The sequence below is a fragment of the Empidonax traillii genome, unplaced genomic scaffold, assembly GCF_003031625.1.
Source record: "Empidonax traillii isolate 1590-97213 ecotype Southwest subspecies unplaced genomic scaffold, ASM303162v1 scaffold296:size1881848, whole genome shotgun sequence".
In the NCBI taxonomy this organism is placed as follows: domain Eukaryota; kingdom Metazoa; phylum Chordata; class Aves; order Passeriformes; family Tyrannidae; genus Empidonax; species Empidonax traillii.
Window position 1 is genome coordinate 1289574 of NW_020955489.1, and position 17287 is coordinate 1306860.

Genomic DNA, 17287 nt, shown 5'->3' on the forward strand with positions numbered 1-17287 from the left:
TTTCCAATTACTAAAGCATGTGTTTCTGCACACACTTGTTTGTATGTCTGGGTTTCATATTTATAAAGATGAGTCACAGCACATGAAGCAATTATATGATCAACACTCCACAAAAGGTGAACGAGAAACACTCACATGGCCTCATGTACTCATGTATAACATCACTTCTAATTCCTTTTGGGTAAATGTATACCCTGCACTCCTAAAAGTGCAAGGGAAATGTGTAAAATATACAGTGGTCTGAATAGCTCATCTTGCCACTGTTAGTAGTTTCACGAGTCTTTTCTCCTAGTTTTCTGCCAGATTGTCTGGGACAGCTTCCTACACACATCAGCCAAGGTTTCTGCCCTCCTTACTGAGCTGATCAGCCTCAGGAGATCTGACTCAAACTCGGGCTCTGTGAATCTGGGGCAGAGCATCGTAGTGCCATGGAAATAATGGTTAGAAGGGACTTATGCTTCCAAGGCCCAAAAATGTAATTCAACTGCTCAATAATACTTGTTAATTATTAATCCCTAATGACTGAGGTATTTGGAGAACTCCTGGATGCCAAAGTAATTTTAAATCTCAGACTCAATGCTGTATAAATAATGTACCTGAATTTAAACAAAGTTACTTTGACTTTTCTCCTTTGTTCAAATAGAAACAATACTCATAACATTTTTTCCCCCCAGATGTTTCACATTTCCATTCCTTTTTGATTGCTGAGACACTCTTCTGAAACCTAGTTACTGGCATGTTCAGCAGCATACCTTATGCTCTTTCCAGACTCATTAGATGCTCTTTCTAGGAAATGTGGCTTCTGCTGAGACTAAGAAATGTAAACATCCTCCTAGGCAGACACTTGGGATGGCCAAGGAATCCTTGTTTTCAGAGTAGTTTCATAAATCATGCTGTTCTCATGACTCTTAAAGCGTCTCTGCTTAAATTTTATCTCCGCAAGAACACTTAGGATGGTGAACTATATCACCCATATTCCTGACCTTGAAACATCTCCGTCTAATCTGCACTTTCTCTATACAAATCTTAACCTGCAGTGCAACACTACAGATACTTGTGAAATGGTGCACTTTATTTATAGGAAATGAAAGCAAATTATTTATGGTGTTTTATCTGCACTACATTTATTCTTAAAATTAAACAAAGCACTGCACACTGTATTTTCTTCTGCCTTTTCAGAACTAATCTTTGTAGCTGTTTGAGTTTTTCTCCTTAATTTTATAGGGCTTTGTATGTCTCCATCACTACCGAGTGACCTGAATTTTCTTTTTAGCCTACCACTGAAACGTGTGGTATCCAACACAGATCACACATTTGGAAAAATCCAATACAGATCACACATTTGGAAAACAGGGTTACACCTATCTAAGTGTATGGATTGAGAAGAGGTAACAAAATATATGGCATCAAAATGTGTATCTGTCACAGTTCTGATAAATGTCAAGGCTTTTAAAGCACACCACATTTAGTAACTAGCAATAGCAATAGTGGGAGATGGTTGTGGGAGAAAGTTGTGCATGAAAAGAAGAAAATGCTGTGATCTTCTACTAGGCAGAAAATTAGTTGTGTCCTCCCATTATTCTAGTAGGCTGGCAAAAAGCCTTAATTTATTTTGTTTATGCAAATGATATTTGATTATGCAAATGATAAACAGAGGCCTATTTTTGTAGGCATAAAGTCATTTTATACTGCTCAAATGAATTTGCACAACCAACCCCAACAGCAGCAATTGTGCCTCCATTGTGCTACTGCCCTACTTAACGCTTCAGAAGACATAAGTTCTAAAGCATATTTTCATTGTGACTTTTAAATTTTGAGTTTTATTCTTCAAGGGATAAAACTTCTTTTTCCAAGACAGACATTTCTGGAGCTAACCTGTCAGCAAAAAGACTTAGATCATACACAGAACATTTTAGTGAAGATAAATATTAAATGACAAAGGTGGTTTGCATTTCCCTGGTGGGCTACTAACAAAAATTGTATTGGGTCCTCACTTTGTCTGACTGAGAGTTAGAAAGTGACTCTCACTTTCTAACTGACTGTTATGGCTTCTATGACCTCCAGGTACCTTGTACTCAGTGTGGGCTTTTAAATTAACAGAAACTGCACAAAACACTAAGTCCTGCTTAGTTCTGTAAGATAAATACCTTCCTAAGAAAGCATTTTGAGAAACACAGATAATGTTTCCCTCTGATATATCGTCTAGGAACTTGTTATTGTGGCTAACTCAGCTGAGCAAATTCCATGTCCTCCAGATATTTTCAAGGAGGTGAGATTCTACTCCTCATGCACATTTGTGTCAGGATCATCTCTCTGTCAAATTAATGTTCTTAGAAAACTTCCCACGGCCTTTCTTTCTGTTACTAGAGCATTGTTTTAAGAAAATGATTAATACAAATACTAATTTTGAAATAATTGTATAAAAGAGCACTGAAAAAAGAAAAACACGATTGAGCATGGGGAGTTAAAAGACAAAGGTAAGGGGAGTTTTGATTGTAATGTGTTATGATCTTGAACTTGTTCTCTTGCTCTTGTCTAATGAAGATCTCATGAAGATCTCTTTGCGGGCAAGGGTTACGTTTGCCTTCTTGACTTGTTTGTATTTTGCTGGAGCAACTGCATCTCACCATTGCCTTCGAGCTGTCATTGTTTCCAAGTACATTACACCCTGCTCAGAGCAATAGCCTACTGCAGGTCTCTGACACATGGTTCCCACTATGTGTGCACTGTCGAAAAACAGAAGCTTTCATTTTTCCAGCTTTTAAAATTTCATTTTAAAATGGGAGTTTCTGTGCAGCAGAGTGCACTGCCTTGCACGCAACTATCAAACAGATAAGTAGCATATGCCTCACAGCCTGGTGAACGAAGGAAACTAAACGCATTCCAAGTGAATGTTATATTTCCAGGGAAAGAGATGAATGGGTTCCTTTTAATAAGTCTTTCTTCCTTTCAAAAAACGCAGGGCAGGAGAGACTTTGCCTACACATCCAAGCTCCAGCCAAGAGGTGGCGTTAAGGTGCAGTGCAATGTTTTCTTACCAAAACCTTACCATTTATTCCTCCAAACCTGTTTGAGCGGTAGTATGCCTGACAGCCTAGCGATACACGAAGCAGTTAAGGAAATGAAAAATACAGTGTGGAATATCAAGGAATTCAAAGGGCCAGCAGTCTGAATCTAGATTGGAAAACTAAAGTAATTTTTGGCACATACATGCCTTTTCAGAACACCGTCATAAAAGATGACAAGTATTTCCAAACCAAACAAGTGGAGCCAGACTTATTTTCAAAACAAAACAAAAAAAAGCTACTCACGTTTAACACTGGTATGCAAACTCTTTGGTGCAGATGAATCAACAGCAGCTGTATTAACAAAAAGTAGGTTCAGTCCAATGAAACACTAGCATAACAAGTCATCATCATGGCTAGGCTTCGCGAACGAAGATTTGAGAATTGCTTCTCAATTCTCAAGCATAACAAGTAATTATATCAAAATGGGTAGAGATGAAACCGATCACCCTAAGGTGTTGAATTCCATGTGGGAATATAATACCACACTGCATAATATTAGCATTATAAATAGTATATATATACAGACCACCAAATCCTATTGTTTCCTTATTGATGTATAGCATTTTCTTCCTATTCTATTATCTTTGCCAATGGTCAGGTCTCAAAAGCTAGCATATTTTAAATGTTGCCAAGTTAGCTGAGTTACACCAACTAAAAGTACAGTTGCAATGACATTAGATGAGGACTTGACCCTTTGTCTTTATCTGTGGAAAAGCAAAAGCTAAGCACCTCAGCAGTGCTGTTACTGGTTCAGTATCAAATCTGGGTCTGAATTTTGTGGCTTTTGACTGTTTTTACTTACGTATAGAAATTAGACCCAGTATAGCTGCATTTATTAACTTTAATTTTAATTAAATTAAATTCTTAATTTACAATTTAAGAAAGCTTTTTGTAATGGCATCTACTGCTACCCAGAAAGTTGGTATTTCATGGATGAGTAGTACAGCTGCTGTCAGACAGGGGAAACTGCCAACTGATGCTCTAAGAGGGCCATTCAAGTTGTCCTGAGGCTCAAGGTCATCAGTTTGTCATCATTTTTCTATCAAAAGGAGTTATTTGAATACACAATTACATAGGCAGTTTTTTGAACACCAAATTTTCTTGGTGTTCAAATGGTTTCAAATATTTGGTCATTTGGTTTTCATTGTAAAAGATTAAATGAAGTAAGCTTCACGGAATCAAGCCCTGTCACTACTGCTGCAGTGTTCATTAAGTCATGTGTCCATACAGAAGATGGTAAGGATGTTAATGGAGCTCTGTGTCAGATTGCATATCCCTGTATATAACTCAAGTACCTGAGGAAATACTGTTTTTGACTCCGGAGGGAAAATCAATCACTTAGAAGCTCAATATTCCAGTTGCATTTGAAGGACACTGACTGAATTTCCATCTTTCACTTTTGTGATTTCTGTCAAATGTCAGATCAAACTGGAGTTTGTACAAGCGCTTCAATGGTAGCAGGGCTTGCTACCATCTACAGTGAGACCAAATATGTTCTATTTTAAAAAGAAGCTGTAAAAAAGAAGCTGTATTCCAAAAAATTGGAGAATATTTAGAAGGATACTGGAGAAAGCCTTTAGACAACCCTGACCAGATTTTTCAGAGGAAAGAAATTCTATAATCTCCTGTAAAGATGTAAAGAACATGTGGCAAATCAGCACTTTAGAGCATCAGGTAAGTACAGAAGAGAACCTTGAAATCCTTGCAATATTGCAGTTTTTGACATGTATACAAGAATTAGTTCTACAAGGAAAACCTATATGAATGGTGAACACTATAGCAAATAAAATAAATGTTTTCAGATTAAAGGTTCCTGCTATAACACATTCCAAATCTGACTTTTGAGAAGTGTAAGTTCAGATTGTGAAATACCTAAGAATTAGAAATGTTAGCCACTGAAAACTTTGATTAGCATTTACTGTGAGAAACTCTTTCTGGATTGACTGAATTCTGCTGCAGAGAAGCAGGACTGACATTTGAGAAAAAGAAAATTGAAACCTGCTTTGGAACAAAGCATCTGGCTCTTTTTTGCTAAGAATATCTTTTGTGTGTATTTTCTTCTGAGCTTTAGTCATGTAATAGACAAAAAGACCACAAAAATCTGTTACTTCCATTTTTTGATCTTTGCTCCCTCATTTAGACATCATCAGTTGAGAATAAAATAAATTTCAATTATATATGACAGTCTTTGCTGCTCTTAATTTGTCCTGATGGTTCTGTATACTTATAAGCAATGCACTAGAATGTGAATTCTGTAGTCCCTGGAGTTCTCTGTTTCTGTGATATTGGCCATGCAAAAGCAAAAGTCACTTAAGTACAAAAGTACAGAGCAGCAATCCAGCCTCCAGCTCCCAGTATGAGTGGGATGTCCATGAACCTTAGCATGGTGGAGGTCATGAATCTTTCAAAGAATGGTTCTGATATCAGGATAAGAAGATGTGCTATATTTGAGTCAGGTCATTTTAAGATGATGCATTTGGCACAGCAAACTGACAAAAGGATTGATCTTCTGGCAAAAAAGCCACAGCACCAATCTCATTTATTGCTCAACACCTATGTGCTATTATAAGGCTCACTGCATGTGGTCAGTGAATTGTTTGGTTAGAAAGCCTTGTGAGCCCAAGGGCTGGAAGTCTTGCTGTAACCTAATTACAGCTAGGACCATACAAGTACAGTTGTTTCATCTGCACCTGAAGCACCAGGAAGCTTACACAGCTCCAGACAACTGACAGAGGACATTTTTTTTTTTAAAATTCCAAATTCTGTTTCTAATGATTTGCAGCTATTTGCAGGAGGGAGAGTATTTGAAGAGGCCTCAAGAACATAACTACATGTGCTTAATCGAACTTCCCTCTAGGTTACTTAGGACTAACTCTAAACATCAAAAGATGTAACCTCACTGTTACTCTTCAATGGTTTCTTCCAATTAAATAAATACCTGTCCTAGTGTTCTCATTTTACCTTTCCTTTTAGTCATATACATCTAAAGAGAAATTATGAATAAAATAACAGGGGGAAATGAAACAATATTTCCCTTCCTAACACAAACTTGTAATTTTGACTCCTTATTATGTCTATAAACAGTTGGGGTTGCTTCTCCCAAGACAAAGCTACAGTTCCAATTGAGTGTTCTACATATCTCTCAAGGCATACCATGTTATGCCTCACTTTTCAATTCTCCTACGCCTGTTGAGTTAGCGACAGCGAGAGGGAGGAAAGAACGGGGAAGAAATTCAGAAGCCAGCCAAAAATAGGGACAACCAACATATCTTTGACTGTGATTTTATCTTTTACCTACAAAGATACAGTGGTAATTAAAGAATTGGTGCACCTTTAGCAGATATCAGTTTCTTGAAATGAGCAGCCATGTGGTCTTGAATGATGTACTGGTTGGAGAGCTTGCAGGAAGGTCCAGGAGAAAAAGCTACAAGCAGAAGAAAAAATGAATTCACTCAGTGGCGTAAGGAACGTTTCGGGTAATAATGGATCTAAACATATTATAATATTTATCCTCTCCTGCTTGCAATAAAATCAAGTCAATATTCATTCTTATATTTCAAAACATAAGAAAATTATTCTCAGTTTTCACGGTTTTGAATACCTGAGAATTATGGTTTACAATAAGTAACGTATGAGCCTTTGATACTTGTGAACGCTAGAGAACAGCAGAGTATCTCACTGTTTAATATCTGATATAATAAATATAAATATAAATATAAAATATAAATGTAAGAAATTAAAAATAATAAAGCATTTCCCTTTTGAAATATTTAATACTAGAGAGTATTAAATAATAGTAGAGAGCATTAATACTATTATTAATGCTAGATAGTATTATTAGAGGATATTATGAAGTTCTGCAAAAAACTGCAAAATAACGTCTCACCTCTTGGTCACACCAGACCTAACTAGGGCCAAAAAAGGAACCAGAACATGGAACTAAAATGTGTTTCACACAGACTGACCATAACACTCCTTTGAATCTCTAAATTGCAAGACTTCTCAGATTCAGAAGAGTTTGTCTCCATGTCTGACCCGGGAAAAAAAGTCAGGAAGCAGATAAACTTTTACATGTTTTAAATTTTAACGTGGCAGTGTGGCTAATATAGATAATTTTCTTTCAATCTGTTTCCAAACAAAACCATTATTTCTTTCTCAAATCTTTTCAACTCCTAAACAGACAGGATTTGTAGATGGAAAGTTGCTAGCACATAATATTAAAAAATCACCAGAATACTGGGGATCAGAAATGTAACATGCCTTTGGCTTTCCATCCATGGACCCAGAATGACCCTTACACTGAGATAATCAGCCCATCCAACATATTCAGATTTGGTTTCCTGAGCCAAAAAAGTAAATTATTGTTTCATTGTTCATGTCCCCAGTGTACCATTACAGTTAATAACTTAGTTTCATAGTTTTTATTCTGTTTTGAAAAAAATAGGAGACCTTGGGTTGAGAGTCTGGGAATCAATCCTTCTAATCTCAGTTTGGCTGCATACTTGCTGTGTTGCTTTCTCTTGCCTAAATCTCTTGCCTACCAAGTGAGCCAGTTCTACAAACTGTTTTTCACTGCCACGGAGTTTGACTGCATTTAATTTATTGTGTTATCTTTTGAACTTTAAGAAAGAGCAGGACAGAACAGCTGCTGCTTGATTTGTTGCTTCATTTAGTATTATTTCCTCATGTGCTCCTGCAAGTAACTCGAAGCCTGCTAGAAGGGCACTGACATGAAGACTTGATTTCGACAGCTTGTCCAGGAGCAGCAGAGCATCCCAACATGACCAGCTGCAGAAAGGTGCTGTTACTTCAGCTCCAGGACCATCCCTTTGATCGTAGGCACAGCCAGAGTGCTTACACCGTGATGTAAGGAGATGTAAAGACATAACAGAAATAACAATTCTGTTTTCTATAAAGCAATGGAGAACTTCGTGCAATACTATGACCAAACTGCATTTACCTTTTGCCTCACTTAAACTGAGCACGAATAGTACAGGTACCACAATGGAATCCAATACTTGAAGCAGACAAAACCAAAGCTCACACAGTTTCTAGCCATGAGCATTTACCATATGTCTAATTTCATTCAGGGAAAGCACTCATGGGTGTCAATACTATACTACAGAAATAAAATGGTTAAAATCAGTATTATTCTGTTTCAAACCTTTTATGTGCTTGAGACCAGTAGTTGTTCACTCCAAAACTTCTAAAACTTAAATTTTTTTCATTAATTTTGCCAATTGTTCTGTAACAGCCTGCTGGCAAAAGCAACTGGAACAAGCTCTTCAGTGATATACAGCACCATTCCTAGCTGGTGGAAAGTGGGGCAGCCCTCCTGAGTTTAAGGAATGGCAAAGCCCTAAATCACAGCAGCTAGAGGCTCTTGTCACTAAGGGAAAGAAAATAGTATTTTGGTAAATGCCCCAAATCTTTCCCTGATTGGCAGTGACAAGATGATTTAAATATATGCAGTGAAAAAGACAGCACGACAGAAGAACGAAGTGATAATCTAAACAATATCCAAAGATTAAAAAGGGATGGAAAATCCATTTATAAAAAGAACATTCTTCTCAAAATGAATAACCACCCCAAATTTAAAATGCTAAAGATATACAAGGCACTAGTACTTTAATCTAATTTTCATCTCTCATAAAATCTAACTCTATCCTGTGTCCAGAAAATTACTAACATTGTGCAATAAGCAGCATTGTGGTTATTCCTATGTAAGGGAAAAAAAAAATTATTTTCTTTGCCAGAGACTTTCTGTTGAACTTTGGTAAGTCATTTTGTGTTCTTGTGTCTCAATCTCTCTGAAAAGAGAACCTGAAAAAATACACCTCTTTCTCAAGGAAAAGGCTTTAAGGATAAAAAAATTGAAATGGGGAGACTTAGGGAGTGTTCAATTAAGTATCTCCCACTGTTAGAGAGGCTGATCTTATTTGAACTCGCTGTAAAGTTCATACTTTTAGACAAATGTTTCTTATGTTTTCTTTATTTCAAATTGAGGGAAATGGGAAATAGAAATTTTCTGGGATTTTTAAGTAGCCCTGCTATGAGGCTCTGTTAATGGTGTAAACACACATCAGGTCAAATTGAAACAGCCCTTTTGTATGCTGTTATGACAGACAATATTCTTAATCCCCTATTTGCACAGAATCCAAGTTTTGTATTTTCTGCTGCCTTACAAAGATCTCATTTACCTGCAACATTCAGCAAAATGCTTGATCTAAGCTTTCAGTGTTTCAGAGTTTCAGCACTTTCTATATACAAGCACAGTTCTACATACAGAAAGTTGCCTGTTTTTGAAAATCTTTCCAAACTCTGAGTGCTATTGTCCTTTCAAGATGTTTACATCTTGTTTCTATGTATGAGGAAAGATCTCCAGAAAAACCAAGACCCAAGAATGAGCAATAAAAAACAGTAACAACTCTCTCAACAGTGACTCTTTCTTATTTCCTACTTTGAAATTACTTTCTTAGCAATTTATTACGGTCCTGAACGTGTAGTTGTACGGTGACTAATTTACCTAGTTTCCACTGATTGAATTGCAAGAGATTACTTCTGCAAATCATGCCTGGAAAATATATCATGGCTAGAGGTATAGTGTCATATCATAAATCCAGTTGTAGCAGTATTAAAGTTTGACTGATACACAATGACAGTGATAAAACACGTCTTTTCCTGAAAAACAAAATATGCTTTTGAAAAACACAAAAGGTGACTTTGCTCCTCATCAGACTGCTGATTCAAAGCCATTGCTTTTTGCCTTATAGGAGCAAAAGTCTGTTCTCACTAACATGCCAATTATTTTACTCTTTTAAAGACAAGTATAACTGCAGTGTTGCCGTACTGCAAATAGTTTATTAACATTCCAAACTGCTAATTCCTACAAGTGGAAATGTTACAACACGGAGACAAAGCCATACGTACTTATGACCAAATAAAATATGGACTTATAAACAAAAAACTGTTCAGTGACACTGAAGCCTCAAAAGCATGGAAGTATCCAATTCTTATCTACCCTTCACAGTATTGGCAAGTGGGAACCAACTCTGCAACATCCTTGGCTTTGTCTGTTGTAAACTGGCATTGCAAGGAAAGAGCTCTCTTGTATATTAGCGAGATGTTAGCAATTAGCTAATAGCTAAGACATTAGCAATTATCATTAGCAGTAATTCACAGTTATGGTCCTGCAATCTGTTTGTGTCTGGCCACTTCCTCATCTTGTATTTAGACCCTAAACTTGGAGGGGAGAGGGGCCATCTCTTTGCTCAGTGTTTGTCTCATGCTTCTCAAGGTAGAACACCTGTCCACCGTGCTGATACCAGAGAAACCATTGTGACAGTCTCTCAGTAGAGTGACCCAGTCAATGACTGACAAATGTTTTGCAACTCCTCTTACTTTGGTTCAGTTGCATAGTTATCTCAAGCTGTTCCCCTCCTGGCTAAGTATTTCTGCCTATTTTCAGCTACAGGAAGCACTGGCAGGCATTGAGCTCTGGCTTATGCTTTAAGCATCTAACAGAGGTTTCTCTGCTTCTGTTCCCTTCAGAAAACACATATATATCACTTTTAGAGGAAACCAGCATGACAGGCTGCTGAGGTGAGGACACAGTAGGTGTCCTCCTCATGGTCCTTTGGAGTTCTGTTGAAAAGGTGGGAAGAGGAGAATGAAAGGACAATACTCTGTTGGCTCTGAAATGCAGAGGTGCCTATTTGCAGAGAGTGAAATGCCTCTGATTGCAGCTGGGCTTCATCAAGGGACAGACAAAGGCCAAGAAGGACAAAAATGGTGGGCGGTGGTGCTAGTGGTGGTGGTGTGTTTGCCAGCATTTAATTAAGGACTGAAACTATATTGGACCTGGAGAAGGTACAGTGGAACAGCATTTCTGAAAAGAGAAGTTTGAGGCAGAACAGCTTTCCAGCAGTTCTTCTATGGGTGCTTGGCAAAGATCCTGATCAGGAAAGCTGCTTGGCTAAACTAGAGAGCTAAGATTTTTGTAATAGCAGCTATTAGAAAGACTTATCTACTTTATACTGTTTCAATAATAAAATATGTATTTTTAATAATCTCATAATAGTTAAGCTGTTATTCCAAAATTGGAGAATTTAGGCACCTTTCAAGTAATAATTTGAATACTTACGGCTACTTTTGAGACTCATGTGTCCTCTGAAAGGTCCCATCAAGGAGTAGGTAGGCACCATGGCTATCTGGGACCCTTGGTAGGGAAGAAAAATGTATTGGTTACATATTAATGAAAGCACGGTCCTATGGGGGTTACAGAACACTCACCTCCTGCCAGAATAACACACTACAACTGATACAGGTATGAAAAGGCTGGCACCTTCGAGTTTACTTTCCCTGCCAGATCACTTCTGTTTGTTTTAATCCCTTCCAATTGGTGGGACCCTTTTGACCAGATACTTTGAGAGAAAATTCTCAGTTACAACAGCATTAACAGGGCAATTTTCTACAGGCCACAAAAATGAGCCACGGTATTGTGCAAAGGTCACATATTTTGCAATCTGAAAGATCATCTCTGCTAAACATAAATCTTCAAGGCAAAAGAAGGAGCAGCTTGGTATGTTACTGTGCTGCTCGTGCCCAAGGGAAGCAGGGGGGAAAAAAACCCACAACATTGAATATTTTCTAAAGATAGCCTACAAAATAGGGTAGGCTCACATCACAGTAGCCAAACTTAGAAAAGCCAGATTCAACACAACAAAGAAAGCAAACAAGCCCCCTCTCATTTCAAATTAAGGGCAAGTTGCAAGAAGACAAATTCCACATACACAGAAGTACACCTAGTTTATGAAGATATGTCCCACCGCTGATAAATGAATTCATCTCAGATGAGTAACAGTCCCTACCAATACAGTGGAATGGTTTTCAACACAATCATGTTCCCAACTCCCACTAAAATCTAGAAGAGGCTGGCACCTTAATTTGCAAGTCTGATCATGGAAACTAAATGTCAGTCCTCATTTTTAACTTACTTTTAACTGAAATGGTTCGTCTATATACAAAAGTGCCAGCAATAATTTGAACTACATTTAAATAGACTTTCATCAGTTTACAAACTTATTTTGATTCATCTTAAACCTACTCCTGGTTAGTATGAAGCAAGCCAGTCGCCACTACAATGTGTGTACATAATCTTCACCAGTTAAATCTTATCACTTTAAACCCCACTCTTAGAAGTTCGTGCTTCTGAAAGAGATGAGTCAACTGGCATACAAGAACCTAAAGTTCAGCAGCTTTATACTCCAAAGGGTTGTCTGGCAGCAGAAGTTGCTTAATTGTGAACTTCGATTTACCCGATTAGATTTGACAGTTGTAAAGGAAATATCTCCTTAGAGATGATCCTGAATGTCAAAGGACATCCTGAGTGCTATCAGAACTAGAAAAATCAATACAATTCTTCCTTTGGTTTCAAGGCAACGTTGTAATTTGGGGGAGGAACCAGGAGTGTCTCTCAAAAAATGAAACCTTTACTTTTGTTCTCATGCATATATTTCAGAATGACTTTTGGTTTCAAAGGCATTGCTGCAAATTCACAAACCATGTATTTATACCTATAACCAAAATCTAAGAGCATGGACTTTGGAAGTGATTACAGGTTTTGGATCTTTATTTGGTGACACCTGAAAAAGAGGCTATTTTTTCAGAGTACACTTTCAACTCATTTTGAAGTTCAGGCCTCATCACTGGGAACTTAGTTTTTGGCAAAATCACCTGTCTGGGAGAGACTTCTTAAAGATAAAGGATGCAGGTAACAGAGAGCATTATAAAAATGTTCTGAGAAAACAGAATCTGGAATGATTATGAGCAGTGCTTTTTTTTGTTTGTATCAGATTCTGCCACCTTAGACTCAAAATAAAAATGTTATGAAATAAATGGGAGCTGAGTAAACTTTATTGCCTTTCTTCTGTGCTCATATTTCTAATTGTCATGGGTCCTTAAGTTAATAAAATCATCAAAAGGTCAGATTTTTTCTTTCTTTTTTTTTTTTTTTTCCCTTGTCTTTTGAAAACATCCTTCTGTAGTCACAACAGGATATGGGCAAAGGAAGTTACTGCTCTCAAATCCAAGGTAACACATCAAAACATTTGGTTATTTTTTTAAATATTATTTATTTATATAGATTCCTAAACATTTTTAGTCACGTTTTGGAAAATAGTGGAAGTTAATCATAGCTTCATATATACTGGCTAAAGAATCACAGATGACCACTTCCCTGGAGAGCCTGTCCCAGTACCCAACCACCCTCTGGGTGAAGAACCTCTTTCTAATATTCAACCTAAACCTACCACAACTTCAGGCCATTCCTTCAGGTGCTGTCACTGGGCACCACACAGAACTAAAAAATTTAAAAATTTTAAAGCAAGTTAGTCTAGCTTCATCTCACTGTATATTACTAATAATAATTTGGATTCTTTAATTTATTTTGAAATATAAATTATCCCTGGCTTAACCTTTATTTCTTTTAGCTTTTTCTCTTTTTTTTTTTTTTAATGTCAAACACCTGTGAAAGGTATGACAGATAGAAGGGTATTATATTGAAAAGAGCTCTTAATCACGTGCAACTTTAGAACAGAGAGTACTTCTTCATCTTCTTGTGTCCAATCTTTCCATTTTAGCTCAACAATTACCCCACTATGATTTGAAGTAAAAAAACATCAGTGGGAAACTGCTCTGAGTGAGGACAGATAAAATGGAACAAGCATGTATCAAAAATTGTAATTGTTTGAGCAAAGTACATTTAATTTAATAAGCACGTGTTATGTGTAACACATGATGCAGGCACTAAACAGTTGTTATGATGGAATAAAGTCACAATAACGGCAGATCTGTTACAGGAGCATTTGCAGCAGCTGACTCACACAACAATGTTGCTGCTGCTGATTGAACTCAGTGACTTCCTGAAGCCTCAATCAGATCGCTGTCCCAAGCTCAATACAAATAGTCAAGCACTCATTAACAAACCCAAAAAGTTCATAACTGAAGTTTGCAAACCAGATAAACAGCAGTTGGGTTAAAAAAAAAAAAAAAAAGCATTGTCTTCATTTTAAAGGCTGAAAAAGGTTGTTTCGTTCACTGTAACACAATGAAAAGATTTAATGGCAGAGAAATGTAACTTGGTTTTCTGATTATCAGATCAGTGCCTAAACCTCAGGACAACTACTTTCAACTTTATCAAAATATCTAATATGTGGAATTTTCATTCTAATGAGAAGAAACACTGCATAGTTTCTGTAGGTGCAACCATTTTTGACTCCTGGAGTAAAAAATGCTTCTAGGAAGCTTGCTTCTAGAAATGGTGTATTTCCCCATAGAAAGCCATATAAAAAGGAAATTATTTTAGGAAGAATTATTTTGAAAACTAATAATATGATAGGAAAAAAACTATTGTGTTCAAGTTATGATGATTCACTAGGGTAGTCTAGTACATATGCAACAAGATGCTTGATATCAAGATGTAACTTGATACTCCAGTTAACTTCAAGACCAGGCCTTGGCCAATGAACACCCTTTTCCAGAGCAAAGTGTCTGATAGTGAGACAAGGGAACTGATGGAGTTTCTGAACAAGAAAGGTACAGTCTCTTAAAAGCAGTTATTTGACAATGTTCCTTACAAGTTTAAGTCCTTTGAGCTTTACACATAGATTTTGTAAATTCATGCTTTAGAACTATTGCTAAAATAACCCAGCACCAATTCAGATGCTATAATTCTCGCCTTTTCTTAGAATGAAAACAAATTGTATACAGCCTTTGAAGAAATTGTGTTAATTTTTGTGGCACTTTTAATTTGAGCCATAGTAGACAGAGAGAGAGCAGAGCTTCTGCCTCATCTCTGCTAAAAAGCAGGCATAGCAACAGAAGCTGTTGTGTTTTGGGATAATTTCAGAATGGAGGAACTTCCTTAATCTGTCACGATTCATGTATAATGTTAAACCTGTAAAAGACACAGTAGGGAATCTACACCACATACTCAATAGTTACCTACCCAACTATAAATTAAGTCCTAATCTTCAAAGTTATTAGTTGAGGGAACAAGTCCCAGCTATAGCAGTGGCTCATTCCTATTCAATAACGTGTTTTGTTGTCAACGTAGTCTCTTCAGTTTCTCTGTATTTTCTGCATTTCTATAACACCTGAATCTGTCTCCTTACAGAAATGCTGCAGCAGTAACTTTCATTTGTGGTAAACTGATTTAATTGCACTGGATTATAATAAATAAATTCAATTGGTTAGTGCTATACTTTGCTATTTTACATCAATGCACAGTTCTTTAAACAGGAGATCCAGTCTATAAATGGTATGGAAGAAAAAACAGGTCTTCCTTACACCAGAAAGACAGATACTAAAATGCTTGTCTAAATTCTTATACTAATTTATAACAACAGGGAACTGTACCCACTGAATATAAACCACAGCACACCTAAAAAGGTGACAGTAAAGTGCCAAATGGAACTTAGAGAAAAGAGGTTTTTTTGCATTTTAACTAGTAACAACGCACAGACACAATCTGACATTGCTATTGGCATTCACAGAAAACATAAGACAGACTATTTCTGAATATTTTGAATGATGTGCAATGGAATAGATTAATGCATACAGCTAAGCAGTTACTGCTGTGAGAGGATCATTCTCCAAAAACAAGGGGTTTGATTCTGTTGCTTTGTACTTGCCTCCAGTAAGCTGCTGAGCAGCATCAGCTCCAAGACTTGAGGGCTTTGTGTGTTGAAAGATTTGGCTCCCAGTACAAAAGTTAGTATCAAGTGCAGTTTTTAAGAAGGTTCTAATGTCAGTCTAGTCTGCTGTGCTCCTATTGACCACTGACAAAATATCCTCTTTCACACAGACATACTTTAGAATTTATCACCACATACTACAGTGGGCTAAAAATTTGCCATATATGAGGCCGTTCCCATTGGCAGGAATATGGAAAATATAGAAACAGTTTTGATCATATGTATTAAGCAATGGAATTTATGCTTGAAATAGGGGGTTTCTATTAAAAGAGTCATACAGAACTATAGCGCCTAAGATATGTATGTGGCATTTGGTGTTCAGACCTGATTAATAGATATGCATTATTTGTCAGCATCCTAAAATCCACATTAATTTCCCAATGGACTGGTACCGCTCTGGGTCCATATGGACTGGAATCACTCTGGGTCCATACGTCAATACCTGCAGAAGCCTGAATCCCTTGTCAGGCATCAGATATGGAAACAGTATTTGCAAACTTAATCCAGAATATAAAACAAACCTAACTTGACTATTGTTTCTGCAGTACTCCAAAGCTGGTCAAAACATTTAAAGAAAAACAGGATTTTTGTGGGCATTATTTGTTAGTTTGCCAAAACAAAAATATTTTGGAGCAAAGAAAAAGATTTCACTGAAATTCACAAATAAGTCCAGCAAGGAATCCTGCCAGCTGCAGGAAAGCAGGGGCTCCCAGGACTTTAGGCTTCAAAGCAGTCACGCCATATGGTCTCCCCTCTGTTTGCCAGTCCAGCACCTGCTTGTTTCCAGGCTCATCAACTCTCACTCTTGTGAACCTGAAAGCTACATGTCACATTTGGCCTTCCCGTTGAGCAGCAAGAAACCTGAGACCTCTGAGAGCTCATCTTATGCCCAGACTCTGAGTTCTGAAGCCCTGGAAGACCCTCTCCTGGACTTCTTGGGACTCACTCTGGAACAAATAGCTGTAAAATGTGAAAGTCCTGGGATCTGGGAACCTACAAGACAGAGCCTCCAGATTCAATTAATTTAAAAATATTCTATGTAAAAGCACAAGCAGAGAGGTTCTAATATCCATTCTAATAAGGCACTATTTATTTTCCTTAATTTTGGACCTTTCTATGGAACAGTTCTGTCGCTCAACTGCCTCAATTGCCTCTACTACAGCTTCTCACACTTCTATGGGATGAACACTGATATTTGTATTTGTGGTATTTAATTATCTGATATCTTCAACAACATGATTAACTATTAGGACCTGGAGGCAAATTAAGCAACTGTTAGAATTTACATAAGTGATACCCTAGAGAGCCCCAAGAAGATAAGCATGAACCCAAACCCAGGCCATTCTCCAGCTGATCAGCAGGATCCAGTTTTAGTAGTGTACTTGTCAGCTGCAAGGCCCCCTCAAGGGAGAAAAGACACTCCTTTTCAAATGCCTTTGCTGTCACTGGGTGGTATCCACTTGT

The 17287-nt window shown here is 37.3% G+C and overlaps 1 protein-coding gene across 2 annotated transcripts in view; it reads right to left on the reverse strand.

Annotated features, from left to right (window-relative positions):
• Positions 1-7905, reverse strand: part of LOC114060898 (spermatogenesis-associated protein 7 homolog) — a 38068-nt gene extending 30163 nt beyond the window's left edge. For both annotated transcript variants that reach the window (XM_027890767.1, XM_027890768.1), the window contains exons 1-3: positions 7799-7905; positions 6400-6492; positions 3312-3359 (exon numbers count right to left, since the gene is read on the reverse strand). In XM_027890767.1, the coding sequence (XP_027746568.1) occupies positions 3312-3359; positions 6400-6492; positions 7799-7850 (193 nt within the window). In that variant the 5' untranslated portion in view covers positions 7851-7905. The remainder of the gene's footprint in view (positions 1-3311; positions 3360-6399; positions 6493-7798) is intronic.
• Between the last annotated feature and the right edge of the window lie 9382 nt (positions 7906-17287).